The sequence below is a fragment of the Mustela nigripes genome, chromosome 6 (assembly GCF_022355385.1).
Source record: "Mustela nigripes isolate SB6536 chromosome 6, MUSNIG.SB6536, whole genome shotgun sequence".
NCBI classification, from domain to species: Eukaryota; Metazoa; Chordata; class Mammalia; order Carnivora; family Mustelidae; genus Mustela; species Mustela nigripes.
This window is the reverse complement of record NC_081562.1, coordinates 47,189,465-47,206,620: the sequence shown is the minus strand read 5'-3', so window position 1 is coordinate 47,206,620 and position 17,156 is coordinate 47,189,465. Positions and strand designations below refer to the sequence as shown.

General features: G+C 39.7%; 1 protein-coding gene across 3 annotated transcripts in view; it reads left to right on the top strand.

Moving 5' to 3' along the window:
- Nucleotides 1-17,156, top strand: part of MYRFL (myelin regulatory factor like) — a 120,905-nt gene that overhangs the window by 15,821 nt on the left and 87,928 nt on the right. For all 3 annotated transcript variants that reach the window (XM_059402476.1, XM_059402475.1, XM_059402478.1), the window contains exon 2: nt 13,113-13,203. In XM_059402476.1, coding sequence (XP_059258459.1) covers nt 13,113-13,203 — 91 coding nt within the window. The remainder of the gene's footprint in view (nt 1-13,112; nt 13,204-17,156) is intronic.

Below are 17,156 nucleotides of genomic sequence, written 5' to 3'. Positions count from 1 at the left end.
AGAGAGAGGAGGAAGCAGGCTCCCTGCCGTGCAGAGAGCCCGATGGAGGGCTCCATCCCAGGACCCTGGGATCATGACCTGAGCGGAAGGCAGAAGCTTTAACCCACTAAGCCACCCAGGCGCCCCTTAACCACCAATTTTGACATTGTTTTATTTTGCCAGTTCATTCCTTACCCATCTTCAAGGTTTTCCTCTCACTCATCCAGTTGTATTATATTTGTTGATGGCATTTGACATTTCACAAACTCTCATTTCTGTCATTCATTGGTCCCTCTTGCAATCCTGAGAGGAAGGCGTTTTACAGATGAAAGAAATGGAGCCTCAAAGAAGTTGAAAGATATGTCTAAAACCACCCTGGTAAATGCCAGTGGTGGTGACAAAACCTTTATCTTCTCATCCCAAGTCCAAAGCTCTTTCCCTCTGGATACCCCTTCAAGGAGAAAGAGGTAACACTTGGCTTGGCTCATTGGCTTCCATATTCTAGGGTAGAAGTCAGACTAATACTTCAGTAAACATAGACAGCCTCCTCTCCCTTACCTATCCCCAGTCACCATGTTAATCTCCCACAAACTCGCCTCTGGCTACCTCACTGCACCCATTTTCCAGAACAGGGCCAGTAAGTTCCTATCATTTGGGCCTTCACTTAACCCCCTGCTTTGATGATCTGATCTGCCTTGACTGCAGTGATTGATCTATTGTTCTGAGTCCTGTGTTTGGGGTGTGAGGATGAGGAGCAGAGAAGGATTAAGAAGGGAAAGAACATTTATTATGTGCTGAGCACTAGTAGTGTTGAAGAAAAAATTGGTGATACTTGTTAAAGCCTGGTAAGGATGACTTTATTCAAGGGAGGGACTATCAAGATGGGTCTAGTGACCACTGTGATGGAAATTTGCAATGGGGAAGAGAGACTGGGCTCAACTCTGTGTCGCAAGTGGGACTGTCTAGCCCAGGAGCAGGGTAAGAGAGGGATTCTAGCTAGACTAGCCTAACAGAATTCTTGCTGGAAGCAGGCTAGGGTGACCCGCCGTCTCCTGGGGCAAGGTGAGGTTGAGGAACCTGATTAGATGTCAAGGGTGATCAGATCTGGAGGATGGGTGATTCTGGTTAAACTTACCATCAGGATTCTTGCTACAATTGGACAACATGGACAGAAACATGAAAGTAGGCCTTGTTGGAAAGTTCGGAGAGGCCTGAGTAGTTTGATCTCCGGTGAACCTGTCAGCAGGTTCAGGAACCTGTCAGGATTACACATCACATTTAGTCTATGAGCCATGCACTAAGGTGGTAACAACCCTCCACCCCCCCGCCAGATAAGGAAACAGGCCCAGGGAAGTTCAGCAGAACTAGAATTTATCTCAAGTTGGCCTGGTGGCAGTTCTCCAGATCTCATGCTTTTCCTTGCCTTCATGTTATATGAAGCTCCTGCTTCTGGATCGCCCTTCTCTGCCCTGCTCACCTGGCTAATTGCTGTTGACGATGGAGGTCTCTGCTTTCGCATCATTCCCTTGGGGCTTCTGCACATTCCTAGTACTTTCTACTTCATCATGAAATACATGCCTTGAAAAGGCATATATTGCCTTTTTCTGGGTCTCCCTCCCACAGACAACTGGAAGGAAGGAACTATGTCTCATTCATTCCTTTGGCCTAAGCGGCCAGGGGCTGATGCATAGTCATCACTCCAACCCATTTATCAAATCAATAAATAAAAGCCCCAAGCCAGGTCTTCTTCCAAGTCTGTTGGATTTCCCTCCATTATTTCTCACATCCAAGAAGATCTGAGTCTTCATCCCACAGTCGCAGATGACCCAGTCCTCGGTCAGTGTCCTGCTGGGCTGCCTTCCCCTCCCTAACCCCCTATCTACCTGGCTTGGCAGGACAGGAAGGCACTGCTGAGGCAGGACGGGTGTTCTTCAGAGCCACAGGGTGGGCAGCTTCTGTGGCACATTTCCCTGAATATGTGCCATGCAGGGTCTACCCACTGGGGGCATTGATTTCATATTCAACATTGTACATTCCAGAGGATCCAAACCACCTGGTAAGCTTATGGGTAGATAGCCGCCCTTTAGCTCTCCGTCCTCTGGGGTGTTTTCCTCTTCATTCTTTCCCTTCTTCCTTCTTCTTCCTCTTTTTTGGCCCTTGGTGAAATAAGAGCTGCTAAGAGACCAAACCAGAGCAATAATTCTTCAACAATTTTGAACATAAAATAAATGAGATTTCTTGATGTGTTCCTATACCACTTGAAAGAAAGGTTGTAAGCTTCTGTTTGCCAAATTTCTCTTCCACAGTTAAAAATTAATATTGGTTAACATGCAGTTGATTGTGTTTTATTCATTTCCCTGTGTATATTAACCTTAGTATATGTTAGTGAAGAGAAAGGGCACAAAGCATAAAAGTTTCATCCTCATGTTGAAGGGCTGGGAGGAAGCTCGGCTGTAAGGTTTTACAGCTCCTGGAAAACTGGGTTCCCAGATTCCCAGAAAAGCCAGAGTATCTTGCTTAATTTATATTCCAGATCATTAATTTGAAAGGAGAAGAAGTGTGAACTTGATAACCAATTAATTAAACATTGAAATATGACATGAAAATCGAGGTTACATGGGGGCAATAGACCGACCATTTCCCCCTCCTACTTTAAATCCATGCAAAAGTTTACATTATTCACCGAGAAACTGTGCAAATTGCCATAAGGGCAGCAGTCCAAAGGTACTGAACCAATCAACAATCATTTATTATTTACACTGAGTGGTTCCTGAGTCTGTGAAAAAGCAAATTGGACACATTCATCTGGAACTGTCATAACGTTGATGCTGAAAGGTCATAGATCTACTACATTTTTAAGTTGTATATGGCAGACACCATCAGCTGCCTTCTCAGTAGTGGTCCAGCCACCTTCTTTTCTGCTGGCAAAAGCTTTTTCTATTCTGAGAGAGGAGGAGAGTCCTGAGCTCAGGAAGGGTAGGCTCTAATGTAATTGATTTAAATCAGGTATCACAATCAAGTATCAAGTTCCTCCTCTTTCTCCCCTTGTCTTCATAATTCAGCAGCTATAACTCTTTTTTGCAATGCCTTCCATCTTCTTTTCTATAAAGGGAAAATTTCTGTATTTGCTGAAGCACATAACAATATTAATAATACCTTTGACATGTCCTTTACATTTTTACCACGAACGTTATTGTTTTTCATTAGTTTTTGAGTTGTTTGCCCCAACCCTACTTTCCTTCATTCTTTTGCATGATTTTGCAGAAAGCAAGGTTGTTCAAGAACACATATATTATGGGAGAGTAGAAAACACCGGAGCCCGGTGTAAGAACAATTGTGCTTATTATAACGTGAGTAAGTTGCTTAAGCAGGCTAAGGACATTTGGTTTTCTGAGAAATGGAGATGATAATAGTACCTATCTGATAGAATAAAATTATTTTGCAAGTCAAACGAGAATGAAATGTAAAATCCTTAGCACAATACTGGTCCATATAAAGTGCTCAACAGACTTACCAAGTATTGTTATTGTTCTTCTCCATTGACCATCTTTTGTGTGGCTTGACTGGTGAGTCTTTCCCACTCTGCTGGATCTCTCCTAGACACCCTATTTGTCAACATTCCTCTGAAGGTGTGGAGCCCGGGTCATCAAGGTCAGATATGTGCATAGAGGAAGAGGGCCTCACCATCCTAGTTCTGTACTCAGTGATTTTATTAGTATAATTCTACATTAGTTTCTTTGTCTTCCCGATACTTCCTCATGATGGCCCAACTAAAAGACCTTTGTCTGTATCCCTATTCACTCATAAACCAAGTTTCCCCAATCTCCTGTTTACGTTAATTTAAAAAGTTAATGTAGAGCTAAACACTTAATGTGCTAACTGTCCTCTTGTCAGAGTTAGCTATCAACCCAGTCAGCCTGAGATTAGACCCAACTCTTTCAAAACATATCACTCCCTGCCTGTATCCTTCAGGCCATCTGTATACTTGACCAGTTTGCCTTCCTTATTCTTCTAAAAACAAAACAAAACAAAAACAAAAGCAAAAAAACAGATAATCACATCAAAAAATGGGTAGAAGACATGAACAGACACTTCTCCAAAGAAGACATACAAATGGCTAACAGACACATGAAAAAATGTCCATCATCATTAGCCATCCGGGAGATTCAAATCAAAACCACATTGAGATACCACCTTATACCAGTTAGAATGGCCAAAATCAACAAGACAGTAAACAGCAAGTGTTGGAGAGGATGTGGAGAAAGGGGAACCCTCTTACACCATTGGTGGGAATGCAAGTTGTTGCAGACACTTTAGAAAGCAGTGGAGATTCTTTAAGAAATTAAAAATAGAGCTACCCTATGACTCTGCAATTGCACTACTGGGTATTTACCCCAAAGATACAGTTGTGAAAAGAAGGGTCATCTGTACCCCAATGTTCATAGCAGCAGTGGCCACAGTTGCCAAACTGTGGAAAGAGCCAAGATGCCCTTCAACAGACCAATGGATTAAGAAGATTGGGTCCATATATACAATGGAGTATTATGCTTCCATCAGAAAGGATGAATACCCAACTTTTGTATCAACATGGACAGGACTGGAGTGAAATAATGCTGACTGAAATAAGTCAAGCAGATAGAGAGTCAAATATTATATGGTTTTGCTTACTTGTGGAGTATAAGGAGTAACACAGAGGACATTGGGAGATGGAGAAGAGAAGTGAGTGGGGGGAAATTGGAGGTGGGGGGGACGAACCATGAGAGACTGTGGACTCTGAGAAACAAACTGAGGATTTTGGAGGGGAGGGGGTTGGGGTTTGGGGTGAGCCTGGTGGTGGGTATTAAGAAGGGCCCATATCGCATGGAGCACTTGGTATGTTGCATTAACAATTAATCTTGGAACACTGAAAATAAAATAAAAATCACAAATAACATTATTGACAAGGAGGAGAGCAGAGGCATTTCATACTAAATTTTAGGATTTTTCTCCAGGTTAGCATTTTGGGATATAATTGTTTTCCCAGGTATATATTCTCCTAATCCTAATGCAATTTCCTCTGCCTTTCTCCATCTCATTGACAAATATAACCATCCTTGACTGCCTCCCTCAAATCAGATGGAAGCCCTGCTCCTTCGGTCTGACTTATCACACTATATTGGCACTGCCTGGTCTTTTTCTGTGCCCTTCCCCGACCTTGAGGGTAAGATCGAGTGTTGCTCACTATTGTATCCTGGTGGCTAGCACATAGACACTTCATCAAATATTAATTAAATGTTGAATGAATTAATTAGCAATTTTGTTAGCAAAATTTGCAACAATTTTATAGCAAGTGTCTCACTGAAATCAAGAGACCCATTTCCACGGAGAGTCTCCGAATCTGGTAGTTGGAAAGCAGAACAGGCCAGGAAATGAAGTGCAGGCAGTTTCTTCGATGTCTTCTGCTGCTCTTAAGAGTCCAGTAGCCAAGTTTTTAACGATCCTTTCTAGAATTTTGCACCTGTGACAGTTCTGGAAAACCTACATGGGCGTTGCCCTCCTGTTACACAATGTGCTTGAACTTTCTTTACTCAAGTTGAATAAAGGTTAATTTTCATTTTATCTTTTGATTATCGGGGACATAAATTTCAGGTGATTCATATCATGTTAAAGTCCAGAGACAGTCTTTTAATTTGGTCACTATTACCAACAATGGGTCATGTTCACTGTGGTTTTAAAGAACTGATTAGATTCTTCCTGGATTAACGTAGGCTTACCTGTACAAGAAGAACTGGGGAGATTCCCAGACTTCCAGGTCATTAGGTGGAGTTCCTCTTGGGAGCAGGGCCCTGGTGCTTCTTTTTGTCTAAGTGCAAAAACAGGAGGACATGATACCAGCCAGAGCAGATAAAATCCTCAAGCTCCCTCTCTTGCTCCTCACCTGACTCTCTCATTTTTCTTATCTCAAGGCACCAGTACAACCTCCCACCAATCATCATGCTAAAACAGGGACTAGTGACTTGCCTAGATTCCTTCCATCCCATCACAGAGTCTAGTAGGCATCTCCTCTCAAATACCACCCACATTCAGTGATGTGCTGGTGAATGTTCAACAACCAACTCTTGGGGGGAAAGAAATCCCAATTTGTAGTGTTTGCCAATTTCCATGGTGTAAATACACCCTCTATGGCTGGTTTCAAGTTGCTAACATGAAAACACTAAATATGGCGTGGGGAAGAGATGTGCACAAGCTTATACAAATTGGTTCCAAATCACTGTGCTTTCTTCTACCTTCTTGCCTCTACCTCCCCTGCACTGTCTCTGAGTTTCATGGCCTTCATGACCCAGGGATCTGTCCTTGCTGACTATTCTGGCCTCATGGACCTCTGTTCCTGGAGCTTTCCTGGTTCCCTTTTGCTCCTGTTGGGTCATTTAGGTGACCCTTAATGCCCCGTGTACATCTTTGTTGTCCTATCACAATGCAATGGTAAGTGTTTATGTCAGGCTTTCTGACTGGTCTATGAACTTCTTGAGCACAGATAGGAATGACAAAGGGTGGTAGTTATTGAGCTAGGGACTATACTAAATATCTTAAATGCATTATCTCATTTCATCTTCACAATAACTCTGTAAGGTTGATGCTCTTATTATACTCTATAGATAAGGGAATTGAGGCACAGAGAGCCTAGAGAATTTGCCCCAGGTTGCACAGCTGGTGGCACAAATCTAGAGCCATATTTGAACCTGGGCCTAGTTGAAGAACCAAGACCTTTAACTATTAAGTCTTCTTTGTCTTTGTGTGTCAGCACTTCGCACTCTGCCTGGTCTATAGCAGGGACCTTTTGCTTGTGTGTTGAGTAATGAGGGAAGGCTTATGGTTGCCATATCCTTGACTAGTTTCTTTGCTCTGGTCTTGTTCAACTTCAGTCTAATCTCCCAAGAGCAAGCAGGATGGCCTTTTACAACTATAAACCTCATCATGTTATCCATGTGATGAAAATGTTCCAATGTCTCCATAACTTTCAAGATGAATTCCTTATCTTGATGCCTATGAACCTTTGTGATCTGGTGTCTGCTAATTTCTCTAGATAACACTTTGCACTATTCATAATTCCATTTATCCATTCAAATTCTAATACTTATTCAACAGATGAAATATTTATTGAATAATTAGGCCTAACAATTAGGCCTTGTTCTAGGATGGGTACAAAAAGAGGCAGTCTTTCCCGTAGAGAAGCTTGGAGTTCAGTAGAGAGAGACAGACACACATCTCACAGTTGCTACTGTGGTTGAAACAGAAGTGCATCCAGCTCTCACTGGAGGCCACAACAGGCACTGTTTTCAGTCTCAGACACGTTCTTCACGTGGCTCTTGCCACACTAGTGGCACATTTCCACAGGAGTCCTGCTGCTGAGTTTTAAGGTTCATTTGCACATGTTCTTTTCTGTTCTTAGAATTTTTTTCTTGATAACTATCTACTCATCCTTGAAAATTCCTTCTGAAGTGTATCACCTGCAAGGAGTCCTTGCCACCACCACCCCACTCTGGCCAGCCTAACAGGCCACACGGTATTTCTATCTACAACCATCCTAACGCTTAACGCCATGTCCTACTCTAGCCGATGTTCTTGTCTTTCTTCCTGGGTTGTGAACTCATCTCTTATTTTATTCCTGAACACATAGTGGATACTAAGTAAATGTTGAATGAATGAATGAAACATTTAGTGAATTAATGATTGGAAATGTCATCTTTACTCATCTAACTCTGAATTGGCTGTGGCTCTAAACACTAACATTAGATTTAAATTCCAGTCTTATTTTTCAATACAAAATAATCTTAACATACGAGAGAAAGGGTGTTTGGTTTCTCCTCCTCTTTTCTGTCTTCTCTTCTTCTCCTCCTCCTCCTTCTTTGGAATATTGATGAACATTTCTGCTCGGATTTCTCTTGAACACTGGTGTATCAGAGGGAAACTATCTTTATGTTTAAATCCAAAGGCCAGCCATTGGGGGATCCTCACTGCTGCTTTTTAAACTCTTTTAAAATCCTAGAGTTATTGTTACCGACAGATTTTTGTCATCTTGGCCGTTGTCTGAATGCTCTAGGTGGTGATGCTGTGTGACAAAAGGTGAGAGTTGATAAAAGAAGGAACAGAGGGCATCGGGGTTGAGGAAAGTGATATAGGAACAGAGCCTATCCGATGGTAACAAGAAAGGACTGGTAGGTGGTCGACGGGCAGGTGGGTGGAAGAAGCAAGAGTAATGAAAGGAAGGGCCTTGCTGTATGTTCCCTACACACACCTTTGGGGAGCATTGTTTTCCCAAAGGTATATGTATGTCTATTAGTAGGTCCTGTGGATTTGACTTGGATTTGTCTGTAGTACTCTCTGGTGGATTGATCCTCTGTGTGCTTTTTTCTTGTCTGCTCAAGGCCAACCATGTGGCAGCTGTCCTGAGCCTAGAAGGGGAGGAGAGAACTAAGATGAAGAAGGCTTTTCTGAGAGTGAAAAAGGGGGTAGTTCTCTCACACTCCCAGGAGGCCTGGCAGCTTCCCCTGTTCTGAGCAAGACGATGACAGCCAGAAAATAAAAGTGTAGAACAGGGTGGGATCAAAGCTTGAAACCAAGCCTCGCCGACAGCGGGGGTGGGGTGCCCAACAATGCCATCTCTGCACGTTTGGGTGTAGTAAATAAGTGTTTGGGACATTTATAGCAAAGTGATTATTTTTAAAAGCACGAGATTTATTTTAACAGTCGTTTAAGAGTTTCCCTGTGTGTATAAAGCCTCCTGAAAACAATTTTATCTGACACTACGGATTTATCTTGTTGAATAATTTCCTTTGAGTCTGGAAGGCACAGATGTGATTTTGGAGTCCTAGAGAAAGCTGGTTACTGCGGGGAACCTCTCTCCTTGTTCATGAAGGTGTTTGGACATGCCACTTGGGGCAGGTCCTGGGAGCTGTGGACCATCTATCTCTGCCTGCAGATGGTGGTGGGGGAGGCTGGGTGATGTAAAGCAAGTGATACATTGGTCAGGTCTTAGCATCTGTGGGCCACCTCTGATTTTTGTCTGCGGCAGTGTGTGTGTGTGTGTGTTTGTGCATGTGTGCTCACGCATGTGTGTGTACACATGCACACTCGTGGGCATGTGTACATGTGTGTGCATGCATGTTTCTATAAAGCAGATGGAACACCAGCAGGGGCTTCAGTGGAATAATAAACAGATTATTCCCTCCATCTGCTTCTCTTAGCAATCAGCTTGACCAAAGCCCAAAGAAGAAGTAGAAGCTAGTCAGTCCTGTCAGCTGCTGGAACATGAGATGGGCAGTGATGGTGGGGAGGGGAGTGAGCACGTGCTCAGGAATCAGGGCAGCCTGCTTGGTTTCCTTGCATATCACTTACTAGCTGTGAGACCCTGGGCAGGCAAGTTAACCTGTGTAATCACTTTGCTTTCTCTAAACTGGGGATACTAGTGCTGTCATGAGGATTAATGAGTCAGGTAAAGCGCCTCTCCTTTGGCTTAGCTCAGAGTAAGAAATCCAAACACCCTCTGCATAGGGATGGCATTCGAATTCATCTCCCTTCTGTTATCCCTTTATAGTCCTTTTCCATTAAGCAACCAGAATAAACTTTTTCATTTTTTCTTTTTGTTTATTCATTTGTTTTTTTTTTGTTTTTTGTTTTTTTGTTTTTTTTAGGTTCCACACATGGTAAAACCATGTGGTGTTTGTCCTTCTCAGTGTGACTTATTTCACTTAGTATCATGCCCTCTGGGTCCATCCATGTTGTCATCAGTGGCACAATCCCATCCTTTTTTATGCCTGTGTAATATTCCGTTGTAGCTATATACCACATCTTCTTTATCCATTCATCTACTGATGGACACTTAGGTTGCTTCCATATCTTGGATATTGTAAATAATGCTGCAATAAACACAGGGATGCATATGTCTTTTCAAATTAATGTTTTTATATAGCTTAAGTAAATAACCAGTAGTGGAATTGCTGGATCATGTGGTATTTGCATTTTTAATTTTTTTTCACATTTTTAATTTTTTGAGGAACCTCCATACTGTTTGTCAAAGTGGCTATACAGAACAAAACTTTTAAAAATGTAAAACATATCATGTCACTTTCCAAAGGCTTCCCATGGCTCTGACCAGCCTCTCCTCCCTCCTCCCAATGCCTTAGCCACCCTGAAATTGTTTGTTTCTCAAACAGCCCCTTTTCTCTTGCCCCTACTGTTTCCCACAGCCTGGTATGGGTTGCCCTATGTCTGCATGGCTGGCTCTTTTCTGAAGAAGCTGCCCCAATCAAAAGGAGCTCTTTCTCCCTGCAGCCTCTTATACCTCTGTTTCATTTTCATGTGAAAAAAAATCCTGTTTATTTATTGTTTCTCACATGTCACCTCTGTCCTCCCCCATCCCCACTGGTGCCTCCTTCCTTCCCGTAGAATTCAGTCCCCCTGAGGGAATTTTCCTTTCCCCCGCCCCTCTCTGTTGTGTCCCCAGAACCTTGTACAGTGTTTGGCGTGTACTTGGTACGGTGCTTAATAAATATTTGTTGAATCAATGAAAGAATGGAGGGGTCTTATCCAGCTCATCTCCATCCTATCCTTTCTTCAGAGTCTTGCTCGAGACTAAACTCCACTCTGAGGTTAATTCTGACCATCACAACATTTAAGAGTATCTTCCATCCATTTCCCTCTTAGTTTATATAACTGAAAAGAGTTGGTGATCTCTCTGCTCTTTCTGTCCTCTTCTCTTTCTTCCTCCCTCTCATCTGTCTATCTCTGGCATCCATTAGTTTTTCCCATTTGGGAGGGGCTCAAGATTTTTAAAAATTTATTTTAATGAATGAGATATAAAGCCAAAAGTTAAATGTAAAATGGCTCTCCTGTAACTAGTGCCATGATCTGAATGTGAAGGTACCTTGCCCCTAGGAAGAACACAAAGCATTGGAATACATGAGGGATATTTGTGTGAGGGGTAGAGAGTTGAAGTGTTATATATTTAGATCATGCCTGGGAAAAAACCCACAAAGTTAATAATTGGTGAATATGAGCGCAGGGCAAAAGTGAGTTCCTTTAAATTCCTGTAGCTTCTCTTTAGGTTTGAAATTATTTCAAAATAAAATGTTAAGAATTCTTTTCTCCTCAAAAAAATGTAGAAAGTGAAATTTATCAATATTTTGCTTTATAGTTTTTGGCTTTTGTGCCATGCTTGGGAAAAACCTTTATCCCAAGATCATAAAGATATTAACTCACATTTTCTTTCTATGGTTTTATTTATTTATGTTGAAATCTTGCTCTTTCTGGAGTTTTGGTGTGGAAGTAGGAAAATAATCCAGATTTTTTCCCTCATTTGTCTAGCCAATTTTTCCCATTATTTTATTTAATAAACCTTTTCTCACTGGCATCAAAGGATTTGTTTAGTGTATACTAAAAGTCCTTATACATTACATGTATATGTGATATTTCTTGATATACCCCAGATATATCCTACATCCTTTGATGTGTCCTTGTGTATATTTCTCAGTATTTACCTCCTCCTCCATAATTTTCTGGTGATTTTTGGCTATTTATTTTTCCAGAAGAATTTCAGAACACTTTCACTTGGATATTATTTAATTACAGATAACACACACACACCAATTCAAAAGGTGTGTCATGTAATTGAAATGAAAATTGAACAACCAGGCTTCAGTAAGGATAAAAAAAAATCAAGAAGGACCTGGGTTAATGTGTTGGAAATATTTAAACTATCACTCTAGCTCACCTTGTTATTACATGACTTCATTTTAACAACCAACTCTAAAGTCTAGTTGAGATTCTTAGGAGAAACGATTGGATTGGTCCCTGGTCAACCAGTGGATCGGGTCTCCCTGATTTGGGTGCCTGTAGAGGCTGTGTTACAAATATGGCTGCTGGAGACCATTTTCACAAGGGGAAAGTTCTCAGATAATGAATATGTGGGTTTGGCAGATATTCTAAACAATATCTAGTAAAAGTTTTATGACATTTTAGTCTTTTAGTCTAAGATCAATGTCTTTCCATTTATTCACATCTCTTCTTATGAACCCTCAGAGAAGTTTTTTTAGCTTTTAAAAAAAAATCTTATCCCTAAATATGTATTTAGGTATTTTATACTTTTTTGTCATTTTGAATAGAATCCTCTTCGTTATATTTATTGTAATTGTTGATTGGTTATTTTTATATATAAAGAAATTTTTTTTATATTTAGTTTTGATCAGCTACTCTGTTGAATTTTCTGATCATTTCTAATTGCTGACAATTATTTCTCCTGAGTATGCTAGGTATAGGGTCATGTTATCTACAAACAAATATTGTTTTGTCCTCATTATTATATATTCCTATGTTATATACTTTTTATTCTTTTTAAATTCTAATCTTTATTATGATCAGAAAGAAACCAGTAAGTTTATTTTTATTTTTTTCAAACCAAGAAAAAGGACAAAAATATTGTGTTACATTTTGGGAAGTTTAACAAAAATGTGAAGCAAGATACTTCTCGATGAACTTAACTGGAAATAATCTGTCCAAGCAACAAACCAACTCACCAACCATCCATCCTTCCTTCCATCCAACTATCCATCCAATGAACCATCCATCCATCCATCCATCCACAAATGTTTATTGCTGCCTTTTTTATACCATAGATTCTTATGGTTACTGTAAGAAGGACATAGTCCCTGCTCTTAAAGACTTTAAGTGGAGAAACAAACACAAAGGCAAGCAATTATAATAGTGCATAAAACAAAGCATAGGCTGTTAGTGGAAGCACATAAAAAAGGGCACCTAAACCAGACTTAGGGAAGGTTGCTGGAGGAAAGTAGTATCTAAAGAGGGTTCCTTTTTTTAAAAATTTAAATTCAATTAATTAACATATAATGTATTATTAGTTTCAGAGGTAGAGGGCAATGATTCATCAGCCTTCTATAACACTTGGTGCTCATTACATGAAGAAGACTCTAAAGAGACTTCTAAAGAAATATTTGAATGGAAGAAAGATTATACTCTCAATAAATGTATTATACTCTTTCATTGCTTTAAAATTCTTGGGTACAGGCATGTCAATGTTTTTAGATATTAGCAATTCTGAAATCTTCATGAATCTGAACATTTTTAATTTGTCTTTGCAGCTCAGGGGCCCAGTGACACTCTGGAGAACCCAGTGCTGGATACAAGTCTGCTGGAGGAATTCTTGGGCAATGATTTTGATCTGGGGATCTTGTAAGTAATGAAAGCACTGCTTTCTATTTGATGTTTTAAAAGTTATAAAATAATTAAATGAACTAGAAATTGTTTCCTCCTATTCTATTTTCCAAAAGGACATGGATGGAGTTGGTATTGTTTCTTCTGTAAATCACTGGCAGTTTTTCTGAGTGAAGTCTGCTGTCCCTGGAATTTTCTTTATACGAAGGTCCTCCCCTTCCAATTTAGTATCTTTAATAGATACGGGGTTATTCGGGTTATCTGTCGGTACTTATCAGCTTGGGCAGTTTATGTCTTCCAGTGAGTTTATTGATTTCATCTAAGTTGTCAAATTCACTAACATAAAGTTGCTCATCATATTCTCTATTTTTCTTTTAACATCTGTAGAATCTATAGTGATAATCGTTTTGTTCTTAATATCAGTAATTTGTGTCTTTTTTTTTTTTTTTAAGATTTTACTTATTTATTTGACAGAGATCACAAGTAGGCAGAGAGGCAGGCAGAGAGGGAGGAAGGGAAGCAGGCTCCCTGCTGAGCAGAGAGCCCCATGCAGGGCTTGATCCCAGAACCTTGGGATCATGACCTGAGCTGAAGGCAGAGGCTTTAACCTACTGAGCCACCCAGGCATCCCAGTAATTTGTGTCTTTTTCTTCTTGATCCCTCTGGCGAGAGGTTTATCAGTTTTCCTAACCTTTTGAAGATCCAGATTTTGATTAAATGTATATTCCTAGTTGTTTTTCTGTTTTGTGTTTTGTTGATTTCTGCTCTTATATTCTGATATTAACATAACTACTCCAGCTTTAATTTTTAATTTACGTACAGTAACATTCAATTTTTATCCTGTATATAGTTCTGCAAGTTTTGACAAGTTCATAGGCTTGTAGAACTACTACCAGGACTAGCACAAACGATAGTTTCCTCACTTGAGACACTTCCCTTATGCTTCCCCTTAGTGATCAACCCCACCTCCTAGTGACTGTTGATCAGTTCTCTGTCCCTATAGTTTTGCTTTTCTTGAATGTCACATAAATGAAATCTATGGGATAAACCATTTTTAGTCTGGTTTCTTTCACTAAGCCTAAAGTCTTTGATCAATAGTTCATTCCTTTTTATTGCTGGGAAAGACCCTGTTGAATGTTTATAATTCAGTTTGTTTATTCAGTTGCCCGTTCAAGGACATTCAGAGTATTTCCAGTTTTGGGCCATTATGAATAGCTTCTATAAATATTAATGCCCAGGTTTTTAATGTGATCAAGAGTTTTAATTTCTGAGAGTAATATTTATTAATTTATTTATTCAAAATTTTTATTTAAATTCTAGTTGGTTAACATTTAGTGTGTATTGGTTTCAGGAGTAGAATTTAGTGCTTCATCACTTACATCATAAGAAGTGTTCATCATAAAGTGCCGTCCCTAATACCCATCACCCATTTAGCCCATCCCCCACCCACCTCCCTCCATCAAACTTCAGCTTGTTTTCTATCTTTTAGAAAAGTCTCTTATGGTTTGCTTCCCTCTCTCTCTTTTTTCCCCTTCCCATATGTTCATCTTCTTTGTTTCCTAAATTCCACATATGAGTGAAATCATATAGTATTTGTCTTTCTCTGACTGACTTCTTTAACTAGGATAATATACTCTAGCTCCATCCATATCATTGCAAATGGCAAGATTTCATTTTTTCATGGCTGGTTAATGTTCCATTGCATGTACACACACACACACACACACACACACACACGCCACATTTTGGCTATTGTTGATCATGCTGCTATAAACATCGGCATGCATATGTCCCTTCAAATGTGTATTTCTGTATCCGTTGGGTAAATACCCCATAGTGCAATTATTGGGTAATAGGATTCTTCTACTTTTAACTTTTTGAGGAACCTCCATGCTGTTTTCCAGAGTGGCTGCTGCAGTTTGCATTCCCACCAACAGTGTAAGAAGGTTCTCTTTCCTCTGCATCCTCACCGACATGTGTTGTTTCCTGTGCTATTAATTTTAGCCATTCTGACTGGTGTGAAATGGTATCTCATTGTGGTTTTGATTTGTATTTCCCTGATGAGTGATGTTGACCATCTTTTCATGTGTCTGTTAGCCATCTGGTGTCTTCTTTGGAAAAATGTCTATTTGTGTCTTTTGCCCATTTCTTCTTTCCTCTTCCTTCCTTCCTTCCTTCTCTCCTTCTCTCCCTTTCTTCTTTTCCTTCTTCCTTCCCCTTCATTCTTTTTAAAATACTTATTTATTTGAAAGAGAGAGAGAGAGAGCACATATGCATGAGTTGGGGGAGGGGCAGAGGGACAGAATCTTCAAGCAGACTCCCCACTGAGTGCAGAGCCCAACGCAGGGCTCAATTCATGATCTGAGCTGAAATCAACAGCCAGAAGCGCAACTGACTGAACCACCCAGACTCTCTTTTTCTACCCATTTTTTAACTGGATTATTTATTTTGGGGTGCTTTATTTGATAAGTTCTTCATAGATTTTGGATACCCACCCTTTATCAAATAATATGATTTGTAAATATCTTCTCTTATTCCATAGGCATCCTTTTAGTTTTGTTGATTGTTTTCTTCACTGTGCAGAAGTTTTTTATTTTTATTTTTATTTTTTTAGCTTGATGAAGACTCAGTGGTTCATTTTTGCTTTTGTTTCCCTTATTTCCTGAGATGTGTCTAGTAAGAAGTTGCTATAGCCGAGGTCAATGTTCTCTTATAGGAGTTTGATGTTTTCTTGTCTCACATTTAGGTCTTTTGTCCATTTTGAATTTATTTTTGTGTATGGTGTAACCAAGTGGTCTGGTTTCATTCTTCTGCATGTTGCTGTCCTATTTTCCCAACACCATTTGTTGAAGAGACTCTCTTTTTCCCGTTGTGTATTCTTTCTGTTTTGTTGACGATTCGTTGACCATATAATTATGGGTTCATTTCTGGGTTTTTCTGTTCTGTTTAATGGATCTATGTGTCTTTTTGTGCCAGTACCATACTGTCTTGATGACTACAGCTTTATAATATAGCTGGAAATCTGGAATCATGATATCTCCAGCTTTGCTTTTCTTTTTCAGAATTGCTTTGGCTATTCAGGGTCTTTTGTGGTTCCATACAAATTTTAGGATTGTGAACATCTAGCTCTGTGAAAAATGCTGGTGTTATTTTGATAGAGTTTGCATTAAATGTGTAGATCATTTTGGGTAGTATAGACATTGTAACAATGTTTGTTTTTCTAATCCATGAGCATGGAATATTTTTCCATTTCTTTGTGTCCTCTTCAATTTCTTTCATAAGTGGTCTATAGTTTTCAGAGTATAGATCTTTTGCTTATTTGGTTAGGTGTACTCCTAGGTATCTTACTGTTTCTGCTGAGATTGTAAATGGGATTGATTCCTTCATTTCTTTTTCTGCTGCTTTATTATTCATGTATAAAAATGCAACAGATTTCTCTCTGTTGATTTTCTATCCTACAGTTTTAGGGAATTCCTGTGTCAGTTCTAGCAACTTTTTGTTCAGGTTTTCCTGCATAGAGTATCATGTCATCTGCAAATATTGACAGTTTGACTTCTTCCTTGCCAATTTGGATGTCTTTTATTTCTTTTTGTTGTCTGATTGCTGAGGCTAAGACTTCTAATACTATGTTAAATAGTAATGATGACAGTGGACATTCCTGTCTTCTTCCTGACCATGGAGGAAAATCTCTGTTTTTCCTCATGAGAATCTGAGGGTAATATTTGGAATGAAGTCTGATGCGTGATATTTTAAGTATAAGCTTAACTTTATAGAAATTGCCAAATTTTCTAGAGCAGCCATACCATTTTCCATTACCACTAGCAGTGTATATGACATCTGGTTTCTTCTCTTCATTGCCAGTTCTTGTTTTATCAGTTTAGAAAATTTTATTATAGCCATTCTACAACAAAAAGCCATTCTGCAGTGGTATCTCATTGTGTTTTAACTTGTGTTTTCCTAATGACTAATGA